The sequence below is a fragment of the Lathyrus oleraceus genome, chromosome 6 (assembly GCF_024323335.1).
Source record: "Lathyrus oleraceus cultivar Zhongwan6 chromosome 6, CAAS_Psat_ZW6_1.0, whole genome shotgun sequence".
In the NCBI taxonomy this organism is placed as follows: Eukaryota; Viridiplantae; Streptophyta; class Magnoliopsida; order Fabales; family Fabaceae; genus Lathyrus; species Lathyrus oleraceus.
In genome coordinates, this window is record NC_066584.1 from 312230384 (window position 1) to 312248673 (window position 18290).

At 35.9% G+C, this 18290-nt stretch overlaps 2 protein-coding genes across 6 annotated transcripts; both read right to left on the reverse strand.

The window, feature by feature from the left end:
• Positions 1–6955: 6955 nt before the first annotated feature.
• Positions 6956–8041, reverse strand: LOC127095398 (zinc finger BED domain-containing protein RICESLEEPER 1-like). Its single transcript, XM_051034095.1, has one exon. It carries the CDS (start codon positions 8039–8041, stop codon positions 6956–6958), a length of 1086 nt encoding a protein of 361 aa, XP_050890052.1.
• A 5826-nt stretch (positions 8042–13867) lies between these two features.
• On the reverse strand, positions 13868–16990 carry LOC127098387 (pentatricopeptide repeat-containing protein At1g08610). Of its 5 annotated transcripts, XR_007793352.1 has the most exons (5): positions 16860–16990; positions 14678–16541; positions 14424–14486; positions 14204–14295; positions 13868–14120 (listed from the first exon to the last, which is right to left on the reverse strand). XR_007793352.1 is itself a non-coding variant. In XM_051036972.1 (2 exons), exon 2 carries the CDS (start codon positions 16506–16508, stop codon positions 14742–14744), a length of 1767 nt encoding a protein of 588 aa, XP_050892929.1. In that variant the 5' UTR covers positions 16509–16541; positions 16860–16990; the 3' UTR covers positions 14522–14741. The 5 variants fall into 5 exon arrangements, 1 of the variants encoding a protein (XP_050892929.1); XR_007793350.1 differs by lacking the exon at positions 14424–14486; XR_007793351.1 differs by having other exon boundaries at positions 13868–14295.
• Positions 16991–18290: the final 1300 nt, after the last annotated feature.

Sequence of the window (18290 nt, forward strand, 5' to 3'; positions counted from 1 at the left end):
AATTCAATACACGCATTCGACTTCCAAGAGGGTTCGAAGGTGTGATGAGGATTCAAGACGAATTTTCTTGAAATGGCAGTCACCATATTTTTTGTCGAGGATTTAATGACCTCTTTTGATTGATTTTCTTTATCCCTAATTTTGCCTGGACCGCTTTTTTTTTTTTTTTTTTTTTTTTTTTTTTTTTTGACGCTTTCGGTCCATCGGGATGCCCCCAACTTTTGCCTAAGTCATTTTGTGGTTTTTGACTTAGCAGGCTTTTTATTTTATTTTTTTAAAGGTATTGACTGCCGCATTATTGGTGGATAAGGATCAACCAACACTAATTTTAACTTTTCTTAGCTTCTTCGACACTTCAACACGTGCGCGAAGGATAACATGTGGTTGAACCTAATTGGAGGGTGTACATATGGACGATTTTTTGAAAGATCGACTGCATGATCAAACTATCTGAACATAACTACCCTGCCCCAGGTTAAGATTAAGGGTTTTAGATCCGAAATAAACACCAACTTCTATGCTCAAAGTGGTTGTCTAGGGATTCACTCCTTATAACTTCAGTGTTTGGGGATTTGAAACAATGCCTTACATCATCGACAAGGTTTTACTCAAAAGCATACCACAACAATTTCAGGTGTTTTGTTTCATCATCCTCTCTCCAATCTTTGTTAACACAACAATTTGATAAACAAAAGTGAATGAGAGGAGTATTTTTTTTTTGTTTTTTAACATAAATGAAAAACGAGTGAATACGAATGGATTAATTCAAAAGATGCATAAACCTTTCATTAATCTTACCAATTCAAAGAAAACAACAATGCTTAAAAGCAAATAACAAGCAACATGCAAAGAAACTACAAAAGAAGTGTTGAAACAGCCAAATGATTGCCGACTTTAGGGAATTGACTTCTTCAAACTTGAAGGTTTGGATCAACAAGCTTTTTGACATTGGCATGATGATCTTCAAATTCTTTTATTTCAATCTCATCGTCGAACGCAGCCCTCTTGGATCCACTACTCACTTCTCCTTTTCTCTCATTGGTATAGGTCGTGACATTGGAAATCCAAGGCGGTATCTCAATGCTCTTACCAGGAAACAATGATAGCTCATTAGCCACATCCCTGACATCTTCCTTGTGGTACAAAACCTTGAGGGGTCTCAAGGGTCCTTTCCCTTTCTCATTATCTGGCCCAGAAATCAAGGTATATGTACCTGAGTCTTCCTCCTTGAGTGTTGGTGACCTTATGTCAATTAATCCTTCCAGCTTGAGCTTAAAACTCTTGCATTCCTCGATGGAGTTCCCCATTGCTCCAGTATGGTATTCGCACTTGATCTTCGGGTGATCTTCTTCAAAGACTAAGCTCTTCTTGTTAATCAGTCCTCGTACCAAATATTTTAGCGCACAGCAAGAATCTAGGTCATGTCCCAATGCCCCTTTATGGAATTCACATGTTGCATTTGGATTGTACCATGGCAGGTATGGTGACACAGGTGTGAGAGCTCGAGGGGTCACCAAAGCATTCTGGATCAGTAGCGGGTAGAGCTTGCTATATGGCACCGGAATCGAGTCATTGTGATCCTTATTCCTCTTGTTCTGATTCTGATTTTTATTCTGAACCTGGCTTTGGTGACTTTGAGGAGGAATAGCCAGAGGATGTTGCTGATGACGCCTTGAGGGAGGTCCATATACTGGTAAATGAGGAGTTGCCACATAGAATTTCCCTTGACTTGAGGTAACACCGGATGGATGCGGGGTAGTAGCTCTCTTTGTTGCAGCAGCGTATATTGGGTGACCCTCTTTTCTCAACAAGACTTGCACCGTTTCCAAGACCCATCTCATTTGGCTCTTCAAAAGATTGAGTTCCCCCTTCAGTGCTTCTTGGCTTTTCCTTAGCTCGTCTATCATCTCCTGAGACATGGTTCTTTGTTCTAAACGCGTGTTGAGAATCACTTTGCTTCACGGACAAAAGATGGATGAGTTTTTTTTGGTATTTTGTCTGGAGAATGACATGCATTATGATGCGATGCAAATGCGATGGAATGCGAATGAATGCAATGCAAGCCATGCACATTTGTTTTTTCTTATACACGGGTTCAAAAGTCTGAGGTACTAATGAATCAGATTGCTCTCCAAGAATAGGTTCTCACCAGGTATGGTCTAAGGTTTTTTTGAAAAAGTTCCTAGAGTCATGGATCCATTAGACTGTTTGCTACCTGCGGCAACTTACTTGCCGGGCATCAACTCCATCTAAAGAATCTACTCTAGGTGAGGTTCTCGCATCGATCTAACGAGAAATACATCTCGCAGACCCACACTACGCAACCATCTTTCCTAGTGGGGCAAAGAACTAAGGTTCTACAAATGGCTCTCAGAGTCATGGATCCTAAAGAAAATATCGAAGCTTACGGCAACTTACTTGCCGAGCGACAACATCCTCTCAAGAATCTACTCTAAGTGAGGTTCTCGTACCGACCCAACGAGAAATACATCTCGCGGACCCGCACTACTCAACCTCGTCCTATCTTATGTTTTTACTCGAGACTCGGGTAAAAAGTCTTTCCCACATGGTTTGCAATCAGAGTATCCAAGTACCAAACCATATCGAACCAATATAACAGATTATATCAATATGACAATAAAGATAACAAAATCAATAAAGGAAAGCCACAAAAGTAAACAAACAAAGGCACACAAACGACCTAACTAGGCTTGACTCACTTAGGGATTTGCGTTTTCCCCAGTGGAGTCGCCATCTGTCGCACCTCGAAAAAAAAAATATGGGGATACGACTTCAAAGCGAAGCGCGATCGTACGCTCGCAATGATGGACTGAACAGAGTCGCCACCGAACTTTATTTATTCCTAAAAAGGAAAGGGGAAATATCGATAAAACCCAAGACAAATGAAAGGATAAGATATGGTCATCGCAACCAATATCAGGGTTCGGGAGTCGATTACGTGAGGGGAAGGTATTAGCACCCCTCACGTCCGTTGTACTCAACGGGAACCATTAGGTCAGTTGTGTGCGTTAATGTTAGTTAAAATGTCAGGCTTTTCAATTTATTAGGTGGGAAAGAAAGAATATAAGAGGGAAGAAATGTTTTTGGATTTTTTGACGAAGGACTAAACCTAAGTTTTTTATTAGTGGGCCTGACAAGATTTACAAATCCTGCTCCTACGTATCTCAAAAGAGAAATCAAGGCTTACGTAGTTCTGGGTAGAAAAATGTTTGTTTGTTGGTCGATTTTAGCGAAAGCTATGTTGTATTAATCGACAAAAACATCGTTTTACCCAAAACAGATGAGGAGTGGACGCGTACCACACATCGAACGGATTTATAGATCTACATTCGGAAAAGCGTCATTTATCTCTACTCAACAATCGTGGCCGAAACATTGTTTTGTATCACTTAAGACAATATATCTTTCATTTATGAAAAAGGTTTTTGATTAATCGCACGGCGGCGAGAAAAGAATTTGATTGGTTGAATGTATTTTGAGTGATGGCGAGAACTTGGATGAGCGAGATATACATCTCGAATCCTAGCCTCAGGAGTGCATGGTATACACCATGTTCCATTTCCATCTTATTTGCAAAGATGTTTAATAAAGATTAGGTATTTTAGAATTTGATTGAGAAAGGGTTTGACGAAACCGCATTGACAATTTTAGGCGATGGCGAGAGTTAAGATTGGCGAGGCATACGTCTCGAATCTTAACCTCAGGAGTGCATGATATACATCATGTTCCATTTCCACCTTTATTGAAAGAGTCTTGAATAAGATTTAAGTATCTTAAATTTGATTGAGAAAAAGGTTTGACGAAACCACATTGACAATTTTAGGCGATGGCGAGAGTTAAGATTGGCGAGGCATACGTCTCGAATCTTAACCTCAAGAGTGCATGGTATACACCATGTTCCATTTCCACCTTTGAAAAAGTGTTTAAGTAAGAGTTAGTTATTTTGGTTTTTATTGTGAAAATGACTTGACCTAGATCAAGTATTGATTGGGCGTTTGAGAAAGATTTGACTGAGTGTTCGAGAGAACAAAGTGGATAAATTTGGATGATGGCGAGAGCTAGGATTGGCGAGATATACATCTCGAATCCTAGTCTCAGGAGTGCGTGGTATACACCACGTTCCGCTTCCATCTTTATTGAAAAAGTCTTGACTTATGAATTAATATTTTTTGGTTTTTATTATGAAAATGGCTTGACGTTGAATCAAGCATTTGATGAAAGTTTGAAAAAGATGGGATGGAATGGGATGGAGAAATGAGTTGATTTGTTTATTGAGAAAATGCTCGACGTTGGATCGAGTCTTTATTTTTTGTATTTTTGAAATTTGTTGATTTTATTCTTGTGTTAGTAGCTAATTAAACAACCAAACAAATAAAGAAATAAAAAGTACAAAAATATTACACATTGGGGGAGTGGGATACATTTGTCAAATGGGGATTAAAAAATCATAAAATAAATAAAATCGGGTCCCAATAAATAATGCATGAGTGTAAGTGCAAGAGAACCGGCTCATTGTAAGAAAGCCCAAGAGTAAGCTATGTGAGGTTGGCGGCGATGCTTAAAAAAGCAATCGACTTACAAGGGTTTGAAAAAGGACTCGATATTAAATCGAGAAAAATATGATTTTTATAATTTTAAAATGGTTTTGAATGTATGATGAAATTAATAAAGAAGCATGGACATAAAAAGATATTACAAGAAACAAAATACTAAAAGACAATAAAATAATAAAAGATAAAAGCTAAAAGAAAATGAGATACTAAAAATACTAAAGAAAAATGAAATACTAAAAAAAATGAAAAAAAAGCTACGTATGAGTATCGAACTCACTCCACCTAAGACTATGGAACTACCCCCTCTCCACCAGACCACCTACTAATTAACTGATAATTTACTGCTAATTTAAATATACAAACTAATGTAAATTAGAAGTATGAATTAAAAAACTAATTAAAACTAAAAGCAAGGAGTCTGTTACACTTCCAACTAAATGGTGAAGAAAAAACAAAACCCAGCCGCCTGGCTGTTGGGTTTTCAAACAAGGGACTTTAATGAGTGGGAACCAACACATAATACTAACAGACCCTATCAATGAATAGGTTTGGGAAAACTAAAAAAAATTAAGTTTTAACTGCTTTAATGTTTATTGTTTTTTTTATATATAAAAGAAATGAAATAAATAAAAAGGAAAATGGGAGATGTACAGTGACAGAAAGGAAAACCATTCGCGTTTCCCTCATCATCTCCGACCTCACTCACTTTCACTCGCTCTCTCAACCTTAACGCCACTCTCCACTTCTCTCAAACTCGCTTACTCACAATCGCGCCACTCTCTACCTCAAGCGCAAATAATCCATCCCCAATCGCTCACATCTCACTCAATCTCCTGAAATGATGCAAAAATCCATGGCTAAAACGGAAAGGGCTCACCTTCGGCGGTGGCGACAACTCGGGTAAGGGTTGAATCTTCTCCCTTTGCCTCTTCCAAAAATTTGGTTTCGCTTTTTGATTCTGCCTTAACTTTAGGATTAGGGTTCTTGTGGTATTTTTGGCCGCCTCCCTCTCAATTTTTTTCGTCCCCTCTATCTCACAAACTCGTCTCCTTTTTATCTATGCAGCTTAGGGTTTCGGTTGGTGCAATTGATGTTCAAAGGAGAAAGCTTTCAGAAGCACTTTTTGTTCGCTCAGAATCACTTTTCCTATTTGATGCTACGAATTGGGAAATGTAATCTGAGCTCTTGCTTTTTTCTTGAACTTTGTCTTGATGCTAATTTGGGAATTCCTTTTGAATTTAACCGACCCAGTAATTATTTTTGTTTACTGCAGTAATTGGTGAGCGCTGGTTTGATTTTGTGGTGTTAAATAAATTCCATCCCTCTTCTTCAATCAGTCCTGCATGAGTACATGCTGAAAGAACCGCAAGGAAAGTAACACGGTTATGTTCAAGGCTTTCATTCTGCATTCTTTTATAAATATCGAGAGCTTCTTCGCCAAAGCCATTTTGAACTATTGCCAACAGCAACATCTGCAGAAGACCGCCCAGGCCGTATTTGCTCGCCACAAGGTATGCTTCCTTGGTTGTGGATTGGTTTGATGTAGGATTCGGGATTGTATTAATTTCATGACTGTGTTGTTGAAGCTTGCAGGAGAATTACGAAGCAAAGTAGTGACAATTGCATCATATCGTCGAGCATTAACTGCAACGGCACCAACATACACGTCAAGAACAGGACCAACGCCAACATCAGAATGTCCTTTCATAAGGGTGGTGTGCAATTGCTCGAATTGCAACCGTTGTTCCCCGTCTTCAAGAATAGCGACACGGTTAGAGATAACCTTAAATGACTAAGAGCCATGAGGTCGAGTAAGTAAACTTATTGGCATTCTCAGAGTTTGCTTTCGGTTTCTTCTTCCCCGAATCAAAATGCTGAATGTTTTCTCATCATCCATGTTCATTTCACTGCAGCTAGTGTCGTTGTTAGAGCCAACATTTTGGTTTGGCTCGTTCCCAGCACTGTCGGTTCCAGGAAAATTTGGATTACCATTTTCTTTTATGCTTTCTGAACCAACTCTCACCAGTTCATCTTCACTCATCTCCAAACCTGTGGCTCGGAAATGATATCAGGGATTGATTCAACAATAGGTACTGGACGAGGAAATTCCACAGGATGACAGCCGGTTCAAACAGCGGCAGGACCACACTTAGATATGACAGGGTTCAAATTACACTGCCATGTAAAATGATTGGCATGAAAGGCACTGCTGGTTTTGATGTGGGCTTGTTTTGGCGCAGGCTGTTGTAACGTACTGTCGTAGAGTCACGAGAACTACAAGGCAGTTGAGATGCACGGTTTTCCCCCAAATTTGGCAACCCGGTAAGTGGTGATAGTTTCCGCATCATCGATTTTGGTAGCAGGATTCGCCGTTGTCTCTATTAACTCGTCTTGGAATTTGATGAATGTCTTTCTGGTATTTGCAGCTTGCTTTTCCATAGGAGAGGGTGATATTCCAGGAGTTCCAATGGCAAGTGATTAAGCAGGTGCTGCTGCAGATGGATCAACTCATGCAATGCATCCATGGCATCTTGAACGATGGAAATTATGAGATGTGCTGCAAAGCGCACATCGAGTATTTGTCGAGTACTTAAGAAAGGCCTTTTCTCGGAAACACGCTCTTTGATTCGGAGAGTGATGTCATCGTCAACAGAACAATCATCAAGAGTCAACGCAAATAGCTTGCAGTCAATATCCCATTCATCAAGGCATTTGATAATCACTTCTGGAAGCAAGTCTTCAGTGTAAGAAGAGTCAAGTGTAAGAAAGTTCAAAATTTTCTTCTGCAATGTCCATTTCTCATCAATATAATGCGCAGATAGACACAAAAATGATGTATTTTCTGCCGAAGACCACATTTCGATGGAGAGATTGATCCTGCCACATAATTTGTTTATCATCTCATTCACTTTCTCTTTCTCCCTCCTGTAGATTTCTATACAAGAAATCTCTACGTTGCTATTTGGCAAGAACTCGAAGAGAGGCTGGAGGTTCTTCACAAAGACTTTGAACCCTACTTGTTCAACCAAAGTCAATGGGTATCCATGTAATATGATCATACGAGCAAGATCATGTTGACTCCTATCCTGGTCAAATTTACTACTTACAAAGTTAATGATTTCATCTTTCTTATGTTCCGGTTCAAACTTGACAAATGCTGGCTTTATATATTCTTCTTTCCTCTGACCTTCATCAAAACTAATGTTTGCTAGGCTGACAGTATTATCTTTTTTCCTTCTCTTTACTGTAAGTAGTTGAGAAACGTCAAAGTTTGATCTTTTCAGACACCGCATCAAGTGATTTTTTAAATGAGTAGTTCCACTGTTGCTTGATCCACTAAGCCTCTTGTTACAATGTAGGCAAACAGCATAGCATATATCAGCCTTTCTAATCCTTTCAAAGTGATTCCAGACAACAGATGTCAACCTTTTTGGTTTCTTAGTGCCTGAATCATTTGATATTTCCATCAGATAGGCTTGAGAGTATACTTAATTTAGAGAGAGGGAAAACGAGGGAAGGTGGTTGAATCTTTAAGCATGAATGAATGGAGAACCTTAATGTGAAAATGAAGAAAATATGAAATGCAAATTTAAAAATATGACAAATGTAAAATATGGAATAGTAACATATGCGCATGAATGAAGAAGTATGTATGGAATTTCTTTGGATTATGAATGAATGTTTATCGAATTGTATCGAATGGAATTGGCATATATTGAATGAAGGTTTGAATTGGTTCCAAATGGATAAAGAAAATGGATATGGATTTTGGATTTTGAATTAAAAAATAGAGTTGGGTTATTGGATATTTGATTATAAAATGGATATGGATTTTTAGGAATAATCCAAGACTAGTCTAAATATCAATTTAAATAATAATAACAAATCAGCAAAAACCAATTTAAAAAATCAAATTAATCTATAATTCATTAAAATTACTTTGATATCAACTCTAACATTCATTTGGAAATTAAAATCAATTAGAGTTTGACTTCATTAGTAAAATAAATAATTAAGATTAAATTGAAATTTGGATCTAAACTTAATTTGAAATTAAAATCAAATTGAAAGTTAAAAAAAGTCAAATAATAAAAATCCATTTTATAATAAAAAAACACCATGATCAAGAAGCTAGATAATGACCCATGTCTATCAAAAAAATAAAAAAAATAAAAAATGGATTTGGGAATGAATGTATGCAAATGAATTTTAGGCCAAGTGCCAAACGAAAATAAAAAAAATTCAGGGTCAAAATCAGGGTATGACAAATCCAAAAGGGAATTTATCCTTGAAGTATCCTAGATAGTGTGTCTCTTTATCTATTTACTTACAACTATTATCTCACATTCTTGTTTAGGGAATTGTTCTCTAAAGTTTATGAGGTGCTCTCCCACCACCGTAAAAAGTCAAAATTATCCCTACCGTTTGAAGATACATCTTCAGACACACTTTTTTTACACACTCTTTAGCGCAAAGGGATTAGCCACCCTTATTTTGCCAAAATTTAATTCGGAGATGTATCTCCATATAATATAAGAGTAAATTCGGAGACACATCTCTATAAACACCTTTAATCCAAAATCCAGTGGATAGATACATCTTTTGACACGTTTTATACATTAACCCGCGCGAGACCCTTCCTCATTCCTCCTTCATTTTCTGAATACTCACTACAAAAACTCCATTTGAGCTCTTTTGCTATAAACCATTTCCAAACCCTATTTGAGCAAGTTGTATCAAGTTTACTCACTCCATTCTACTTCATTTGCTTCAAAGTTACTCACTTCATTAAAGGTTCTCAATCAGAACTCTATTTTGGTAAGTTTATCAAAAAAAAATTGTATTTTGAATGATGTTTTATGTAATATATGTTGTTTAAGTTGCATTAGATAGTAGTAAAATAGAACAAGATAGCTGATAGAGACATGTATTTCCATTTGGTTTGAGTTTAGGGCAACAATGAGGTTTCTGCCATTGCTGAAAATCACAAGTTCATCCGGATATGCATCTTCATATTTTCTCTACGTTATTTTCAAAGATGTATCTCCGGATTTGTATCTGGCTGCATTTTGGTTGATTTTTTTATGTGACTTTCTGGTTTTATTACACGTGTAATGGCTAAAAATAACTTGGACATGATTAGGCTCAGTCGTGTGTCCTAACATGCGTCTATACGACGTGAAAAGGCTAGAGGCAGGGCCACGAGTCGATGATAACTCCTTTGATGGTTCACAATCATCTGGTTCTACTTCTCGCAGTCGTTTATCTCAAGCCTCTATTTCATAAGGCCACGAGTCCCCAGATGATGAAGCAGCACCTGAAACCCCAGAAGTCCAAGAGGAACCCGCTGTTGATGCCCCTATAGAGAGTTATCCAGGAGGCCTATTTGAGACCTACTTACTTCCTCTCTATGGAGACGATGTTACTATACATGTTTGGAAAGGAGAGGTATATTTATTTACCTTTATATTACTTATGTATTAAACTAATTTAATCGTGGTTGATGGATCATTTGTTTTTTACAAGAGCGACTATGTTTGAAATTCGTAAACCACATAAGGAAGATATTCAATTTGAAACAACCTAACGCTGACTGGTTCAAGAATGTTATCCACTACTATGGTCTTGTCGGTTTATGTGTTATCGCGTACACTATCATACACCATGGCATGCATGCAGCATTTGTAGAGAGATGATATTCAAATACGCCATCTTTCCACCTTCCTATTGGTGAGATGATCATCACCATGAATGACGTATCATGCCTCCTGCATATTTCCATCAGGGCAAAATTACTGGACGACATAAGGCTCGGTAGAGAGGGAGCCAGTGAGATGCTGGTTACATATTTTGGGGTTGACCCATCTGACACCGTAAATGAGCACTACTATAAAAAGACATATGTTACCTCAGGCACGAATTGGATTTCACCTCGGTCATACAAGCGCAGTAACAAAAAGTGTCATAAAAACTTGTCACTTTACCCATCGGTTTCTGAATAACCGAGGGGATAGCTAAAATGGTCATTGGTTCGATCCTCAGTAACAACATATTTATATTTTCAAAACTAACGCCGTATACCTCTCGGTTTATAACCAAAACCAAGGGGGGAATATATTTTTTTTAAATACAAATTATTTTTTTTACATTGAATATTAAATTAAAAATTGTTTACAAATTGCACTGTTTACACATAATATTCCATTGCTTACACAAAGTATTAAAGTAAAAATATATAATAAATTTTGAATTTGATTCATCGTTATCATTGTAGGTGAAAAACAAATGTTGGATCCTCGTTTAATTGAATCTTGGGAAGATCAAATGTTGAATATTTCATACATATATTTATTATATAAATAAAAAAAGGGTTATATAAATAAAATAAATATCCAAGTATATCGTTATTTAAGAATAGAAACCTTAAACCCAAATATTTTGTTGCTATTGCAGTCCAGAATAATGTTTCAATGTTTATGATATTAAACAAAATAAGTTTCAATGTTTTCATGAAAAATGTTTTCTTGATCAATTTTTGACATTCAGAATGCTTTTATAATGTGGCATGAGTCTTCTCAATGAATGTCTTTTAGGTTTGACGCAAATCATTAATGACATTGTCTTGAGCATTGATATTCACTAAATAGACATAAAAGATTTGTTTAAGGGTTGCGAATAAACTCAATAAACACGCTTGTATTTCTCTTCGGTTATGACTTAAACACGAGGTAAAAAAAAAATTTTAATAAAAATTATAATTAATTTGGTACTTTTAACTTCGACTTCTAAAAGAACCGATGTAATAGATGACTTCTATTGCAAAAAAATGGTGAATAAATTTTTTTTGAAGTAATATGTATTATTTTATTTTTTAATTTTTTTACCATTCACCATTTTCTTTGTATGTTGCAATATGATAAAGAATAAATTTCTCAATGTTGTCAACCGAAAAAGTCAATTTATATCATAAAAAGTTTTCTTTGATTAACAACATTGAAAAGTTATTCCATTAAATATTGACGTGAATAACAACAAGAACAACAATAACACCATTACTTGAGATAGATTGCAAGAACACAAAAATGATTTGTTAAATGTTGATGTAAGAAGAACAACAACACAAAACCAACAAAAAATTCTATCTCACAATCCATCAGACAAAATGATGTTTAAGAGTATGGAGCGGCTGAACTTGTGAGTTAGATTTAGGATAAAACCTAGTAAATGAATTCCTTTGTAGAAAAATATGGGTATGATACCCTCTGTTATTTGAGAAACCGAGGAAATAGAATATTTAATAATAAAATAAAATCTTAAATAATAAGAAAGACGTCACTTTTAAAGGAAACAAAACAAAAGTTGCAGTTGCTTGGACTCGAAGCATGTATCTGAATTAGTTTACCCCTCGATTTTTTCTTAAACCGAGGAAATATATGATAATTTATTGGAAGAAAAAAATAACATACCGCGTCATGGAATTTTACCTTGATTTTGGTGGGTGAGATGAAAGTTTTGTCATAAAATGTAATATTTATAGGAGTGGAGGTAGCTAACACCAAAGGTGCTCAAGCTAGATTTAAAATTTTGGAAGAACTCTATAAAGACCACCTACAGATGGTTGTGGATACCGACGGTGATGATATGCCGGCTGAGTACCACTGACAGTATGCATTGAGGTGTTACCTCTTATTCCTAGTTGGCACGACCATGTTTGTGGACAAAAGTGCAACCTACGTCTATGTGGTCTACCTTAGATACGACGATTCATGAGTATAACTGAGGGACCGCCTATTTGGTCTACCTATACTTAAAATTGGGCGAGGGTTGTCTTTGGAAGACAAAGTATATGACAGGAAGTTGCACGTTGCTTACGATAATTTACCGTTACTAATATTTTCATAACTCTTTTGTTATACTTGTTATTAATATTTTATCTAAACATTTTCAGGGATGAATCGTCTCTCACTTTCCTCACATCTACGAATGGGAACCTGTGTGCAACTACACTGAAGATTGACCAGGCGATAGAGTCATTCCAGGTGTATCTTGATTGTCATGTAGCAACTGACTTTGTCTTCTGCCCATGGAGGTCACTGTCAAACGCGTCAATTATACCTCATTTCGTTATACTATAGATGGTTGGAATGTGGATCAAGTATGATGTATTTATATCTTCCCGGATGAGTGATGCACCAATTTGAATATTTACAGATTATTCTAAGACATCCCTTAGAGTCCACTCCTCCCACCGTCCTCCACATAGATCTTGATACAATACTCGAGGATTTTGAGAGTCATTTGGTACTAGAGGAGTATCGCAGGGCGTCACCTCATGTACGTTGTTCTAAAGGGATTTAAAAAACTACAATGTTGGGACAATGTTGCTGCCTTGAAATCATTAAGGGGGTTTTCGGAGATGCATCAAAAAATCTCTGGTGTGAAATTAACACACTCGCAATACCTATTAATTGACTTTATGGAGTATTTCGGTGATGCATCTTTGAATATATCCTAAAAATTTAAAAAAATGCATTTCCAAACCATATTTTGACAAAAATAAAATGTTTGGTTGAATAATGAAGGTTTATGTGATTTTAGATGTGTTCAAAAATACATCACTAAATAAAAGAAAAACATTTTTAAATTTTATAAGGTATTGGACGTACCTCATAGGATGGATGGAAAGAATATTTTCCCTTATTTATTGTAATTGTAATCCAATTCCATCAACATACAAAGGCAAGGTAAAATAAAAGTGTTATTTAAACACTCAAATATTGATACCGTATTCTAAGATCTAACATCATATAAAAATACATAATTTATAATTATTAGTGACCAAAAAAAAAAGAGTAATATAATAATACAACACCATCCTCAAGAACTGTATACTATAAAAAGAAGCATTGGACGCCTAAAAGATGTCTAAAGAACATTCTCAAAAATTTAAGATGGACATTCTTTAAACTCGAAGACAGCATTCATTAAATAATTTTGTTTAATTAACTACAAAAGCAACTGCATCAAAATAAGAAAGTACTAATGAACTAGAAGCTTAAAACATAAGTACGTAATCGTAATAATTGCTTGTTGATGAAAATATAAAATTAGTTGCTTAATAATAAAAAGTGAACTAGAAGCACAAAACTGAGTCATTGCTAGATTTAAAAAGAAAATTAGAATAATTATAAAAGTCCCTGCACCAAAATAACATTTAACATAAAAACAAAATTATAGGTTTGATGAGTTGGTTTGGGACAAAATAACACACTAGTAAAAAAAACACAAAAGTATGGTTATGCATGCTAGAACCTTTATTTGATGATCTATTTAGAATTTATGAATACATGTTGCATTAGCATCTATCTTCTACTATATTAGATGAATCACAAGCAGCATAGTTCAAATTTTAAACCAATATCTCCATTTGTGTTTCTTCTATTCAACCTCCACAAATCATAATAACAGCATAAGTCAATATAGATGAGCTTAAACTACCGAAACCAACAAAAATGGCAATTTAAAATATTGGAGTCCTCTAAGAATCTGCAAATGTGAAGATTAAAGAAGATTAAATTGACACTACAAATAGCCAGTGTGTGAGTAGTGATGAAGCTAAGTATGTCAACCTTCACTGTCAAAATTTTACTCCATCTCGATTCTATATTAGCTGATGTGGTTGGAAATTACAATACCTAATTGAGTACCTAATCGACCTTTCCTGAAATCGACAAAGGCACACTAAAATCAGTCGAAGCTACAATGTTACCTCCAGTTTTCATCAAAGAAAGAGTCAAATAGAGATATAATGATCCATTACATGAATGAAAAAACAACTACCAACATTACCACTTGGAAGAAACCAGAACAAGGTAGGAGCCAAGAGGTAACTTTCGTTACAAGACAACATTTCTGTTTGTTAGAATATAAAATTAGTTGCACCAAAATGAAAAATAAAATGAACTAGAAGCACAAACCTTATTTAGTCATTAGAACTACAATAGTCACAACACCAAAATAACAATATCGTGAAACAAGAGAGTTATAATGCAAATAGGGTCGGTTTGAAGGTAGAAACAAACAAAAAGGGTTAAAATAATCACCTGATATAATTAGTACATGGCTAGAAGAAGTATTGGATTTGGCCCATCTATGTGTGAACTCCAACTAAATCAAACAAGTCCTCTTTAAGAATCTCCATTCGATCAATTTCTGATACAAAGCATTAGCCTCTTTTACCATACCCTCATAAGCAAGAGACTTAATTAAAAAATAATACAATCTTCCATCTGGCTTGCATGGACATTTCACCATCAATTCTAGAGCTTGAATCACAATATCAAGCTTCTTTTGCTTACATAATCCTATGATAACACATCTATACATATCATTTTCAATCGTTTGTCTTTTTCTATACATCACTTTCAATAGCTCCACCGCATCTTCAAATCGATATACCCGGCACAGAGCCCTTATCAAAATACGGTGGGTAATACCATCTGGTTCAATTCCTTTTTCCACCATTTCCCCATACATTTCTTTTGCTGATTTTGTAGATCTCATTCTAGCCAACCCATCAATTACTATTTTATAAGTGGCCAATCCAGGAGAACAGTTAGTACCGGACAAACAGCGAAGTAATTGAACACTCTCGTCTATATATCCTTCTTTACATAAAGCCTTTAGAAGAGTATTGTAAGTAACAATGTCCGGCGAACAGTTCTCAGAAACCATTTTGAGATATAAGCTTATAGAACGATCCAGAAATCCAGATCTGCATGAACTAGTCAACAGAATATTGTAAGTAGCAAGTGAAGGTGGAATGGAAGTCTCATTCATAATCTTCAAAATATCATCAATTGCGTCTGAATGCCCATGGCGACTAAGAGAGCGCATAAGGTTATTGTATGTCGCAACATCCGGTTTCAACCCACGGGATAAAAGATTGGAAATAACCAAAGCAGTATCTTTATAATTCCTCCGATTAGAACTTAATTTTACAAGAAAATTGTACATATTGATATTGGGATAGCAACATTCCCTTGCCATATCTTCTAATACTTCAAGGGCTTGAGAAGTCCCACAATGTCTACAAACCAGCTCAAAAAGAAATTCATAGGTCATCAAATATGGAGGGAACCCTTTTCTCAACTGATCCTTCCAAAAACTAACAGCAAAATTAGAATCTCCTTTATCAAATATGCAACCAATTATTGTATTATAAGTAATTGCATCTGGGGAGCATCCACTCAAGCTCAAATCTTCAAGCAATTCAAGAGCAGATTTTAAATTACCTTTTTTACAAAGACCTCCAATAACCATGTTGAATGTAATCGTATCAGGAACACCACCAGACATAACCATTATATTCATGATTCTGCAAGCTTTGTCTACCCGACCAGTATGGATAAAACCTCGTATCAAATTCGTGCAAGAAGGAAAACGAGGTATTTGACTTATACCTGCCATAATATCAATCAATGTTGCTGCAGCCGTTATCTTTCCATTAGTGCAAAGCGTCTGAAGAGTCTTATTGTTGACAGTCTCATCATTTTTAACATATGGTTCATCTAATGACAAAGTTGAAGAGTTGAGAAACTCGACTAATTCCACTCGTTCACTAGATTTTCTCCTTTCGCCAGTATAACTCTCAAAGCCGGAAACCTCATGGTCAACTTCATCTTCTCTATCACTTAAAACGGTAGCATATAAACTTCTACACCGCAATCCTTTCCAAGACGAGCAACATCTATTACTAGAAAAACAATCACGTAGAGAAATTTGGTGCAATTTAGACATTTTTTTCCTTGAGCTAAAATCAGAAGTCACGCCAGAAACACAACTCCCTTGATCGTTAAGATCATGCAGATCATTCCAAGAGTGAAAGTTGAAACTCTTAGTTTGAAAAGAAATTGTGTAACTCATATTTATCATTGATGTCTACACTACAGATTGGAATCTCTCAAGCTGCAAAGAAAGATAGGATAAGTTAAAGTCATCTCTACTCAGCATACTTAAGCCCATCCATTACACAGTTACAAATACATGAGAAAACCCCCTAATAACAAAGAAGAGAAATAATGAAATACAAATCTAAACCCTAAACACTAAACACTAAACACTAAACCCTAATTCAAAATCAGACATTGTTATTATGGTTCTTGATCTCAAACTATTATATATTTTTGGTTTGGCGCTATGAAGTGATTCAGAGCTAAGTTAACACGCAGGTTGCAGAAACAAAATATGAAGAAAATTATAATGATTTGTGTGAAAGAGGAAAACCTGGACGAACTCTCTCTCAATGTTAATGGCCGACGACGAACAACTCCCACGCTGCGTTGAGTTCAGCGAGACTCTAACTTGTTTATGGTACAAGGGCAAAACGGCATTTTTTAGTGGAACTGCTCAATTATGTGGATTTTTTACCAATATACCCCACTTTTTCAAATAAATTCCCAAAATAACCCAGTTTTCAAAAAATTTCCCAATATACCCCACTTTTAGAGGGAGGCGCCAATTGGATTGGCGCCCCCTCTTAAAAATTGCAAGGAGGCGCCAATTGGATTGGCTAGGGCCCAATCCAATTGGCGCCTATGTGTAATTTTTAAGAGGGGGCGCCAATCCAATTGGCGTCTCCCTTAAAAAAGCCTCAAATGAAAAAACTTCCAACATGAAAGTTGTATATCTTTTCAAGACAATGAATTTGGATATAAATTTTGCATCATTTGGATTTTTTATGAGAAAGTTATGGGCAGTTGAAGTTGGACTTCTGAGTTTTTCAACTGTTATCTGAGTCATAATGTTTTGTATTATTGCATGTGTTTCTTTTAGGAATATGAATTTTTGTCCAACATAACATTTGAAGTAGACATCTTAAATTTTCCATTGCACTTGGTCCCACCTCAAAATAATTAAAAATGACTGAGTTAGGTCCCTGCGAACTTGACCCAAAATTAGGGTTTCTGTCAAAACAAGTGTATATGAATTTTGCCAAAAGGGACCAACTTCAAGCCCTTTAGTTTGAATGATAAAAGCCTCAAATGACAAAACCTTCAACATAAAAGTTGTAGATCTTTTCAAGATAATGAATTTGGACTAAAGTTTTGCATCGTTTGCAATTTTTATGAGAAAGGTATGGGCACCTGAACTTGGACTCTTTGACATTTTATCTGTTATCTGACCTATAATGTTTTGTATTATTGCATGTGTTTGTGTTAGAGTTATGATTTTTTGTCCAACATAACAAGTGAAGTAGACATCTTAAATTTTCCATTGCACTTGGTCCCACCTCAAAATAATTAAAAATGAGAGAGTTATGTCCCTGCGAACTTGACCCAAAATTAGGGTTTCTGTCAAAACAAGTGTATGTGAATTTCGCCAAAAGGGACCAACTTCAAGCCCTTCAACATAACAATAACAAGTCCTTGAATTAGGGTTTCTGACCTATAAATTTTTGTATTATGATATGTGTTTATTTTAGAATTACGAAAGAAACCTAATGTTTGGAGTTTACACAAAGATAAATTAGACATAATACGAATTGTTATTAATAAAATTTGGATTTTACACAATGAATCCTAATGGTGATGACCGGGATCACCTAACCGACCTCCGGTCCCACATCCCCTAGCTACCCTAACCCTTGGCCCTAACCCACGTTGACGATTCTGCACCGGTGGTTGTTCATCTGATGGTCCAGGAGCGTCATTACCT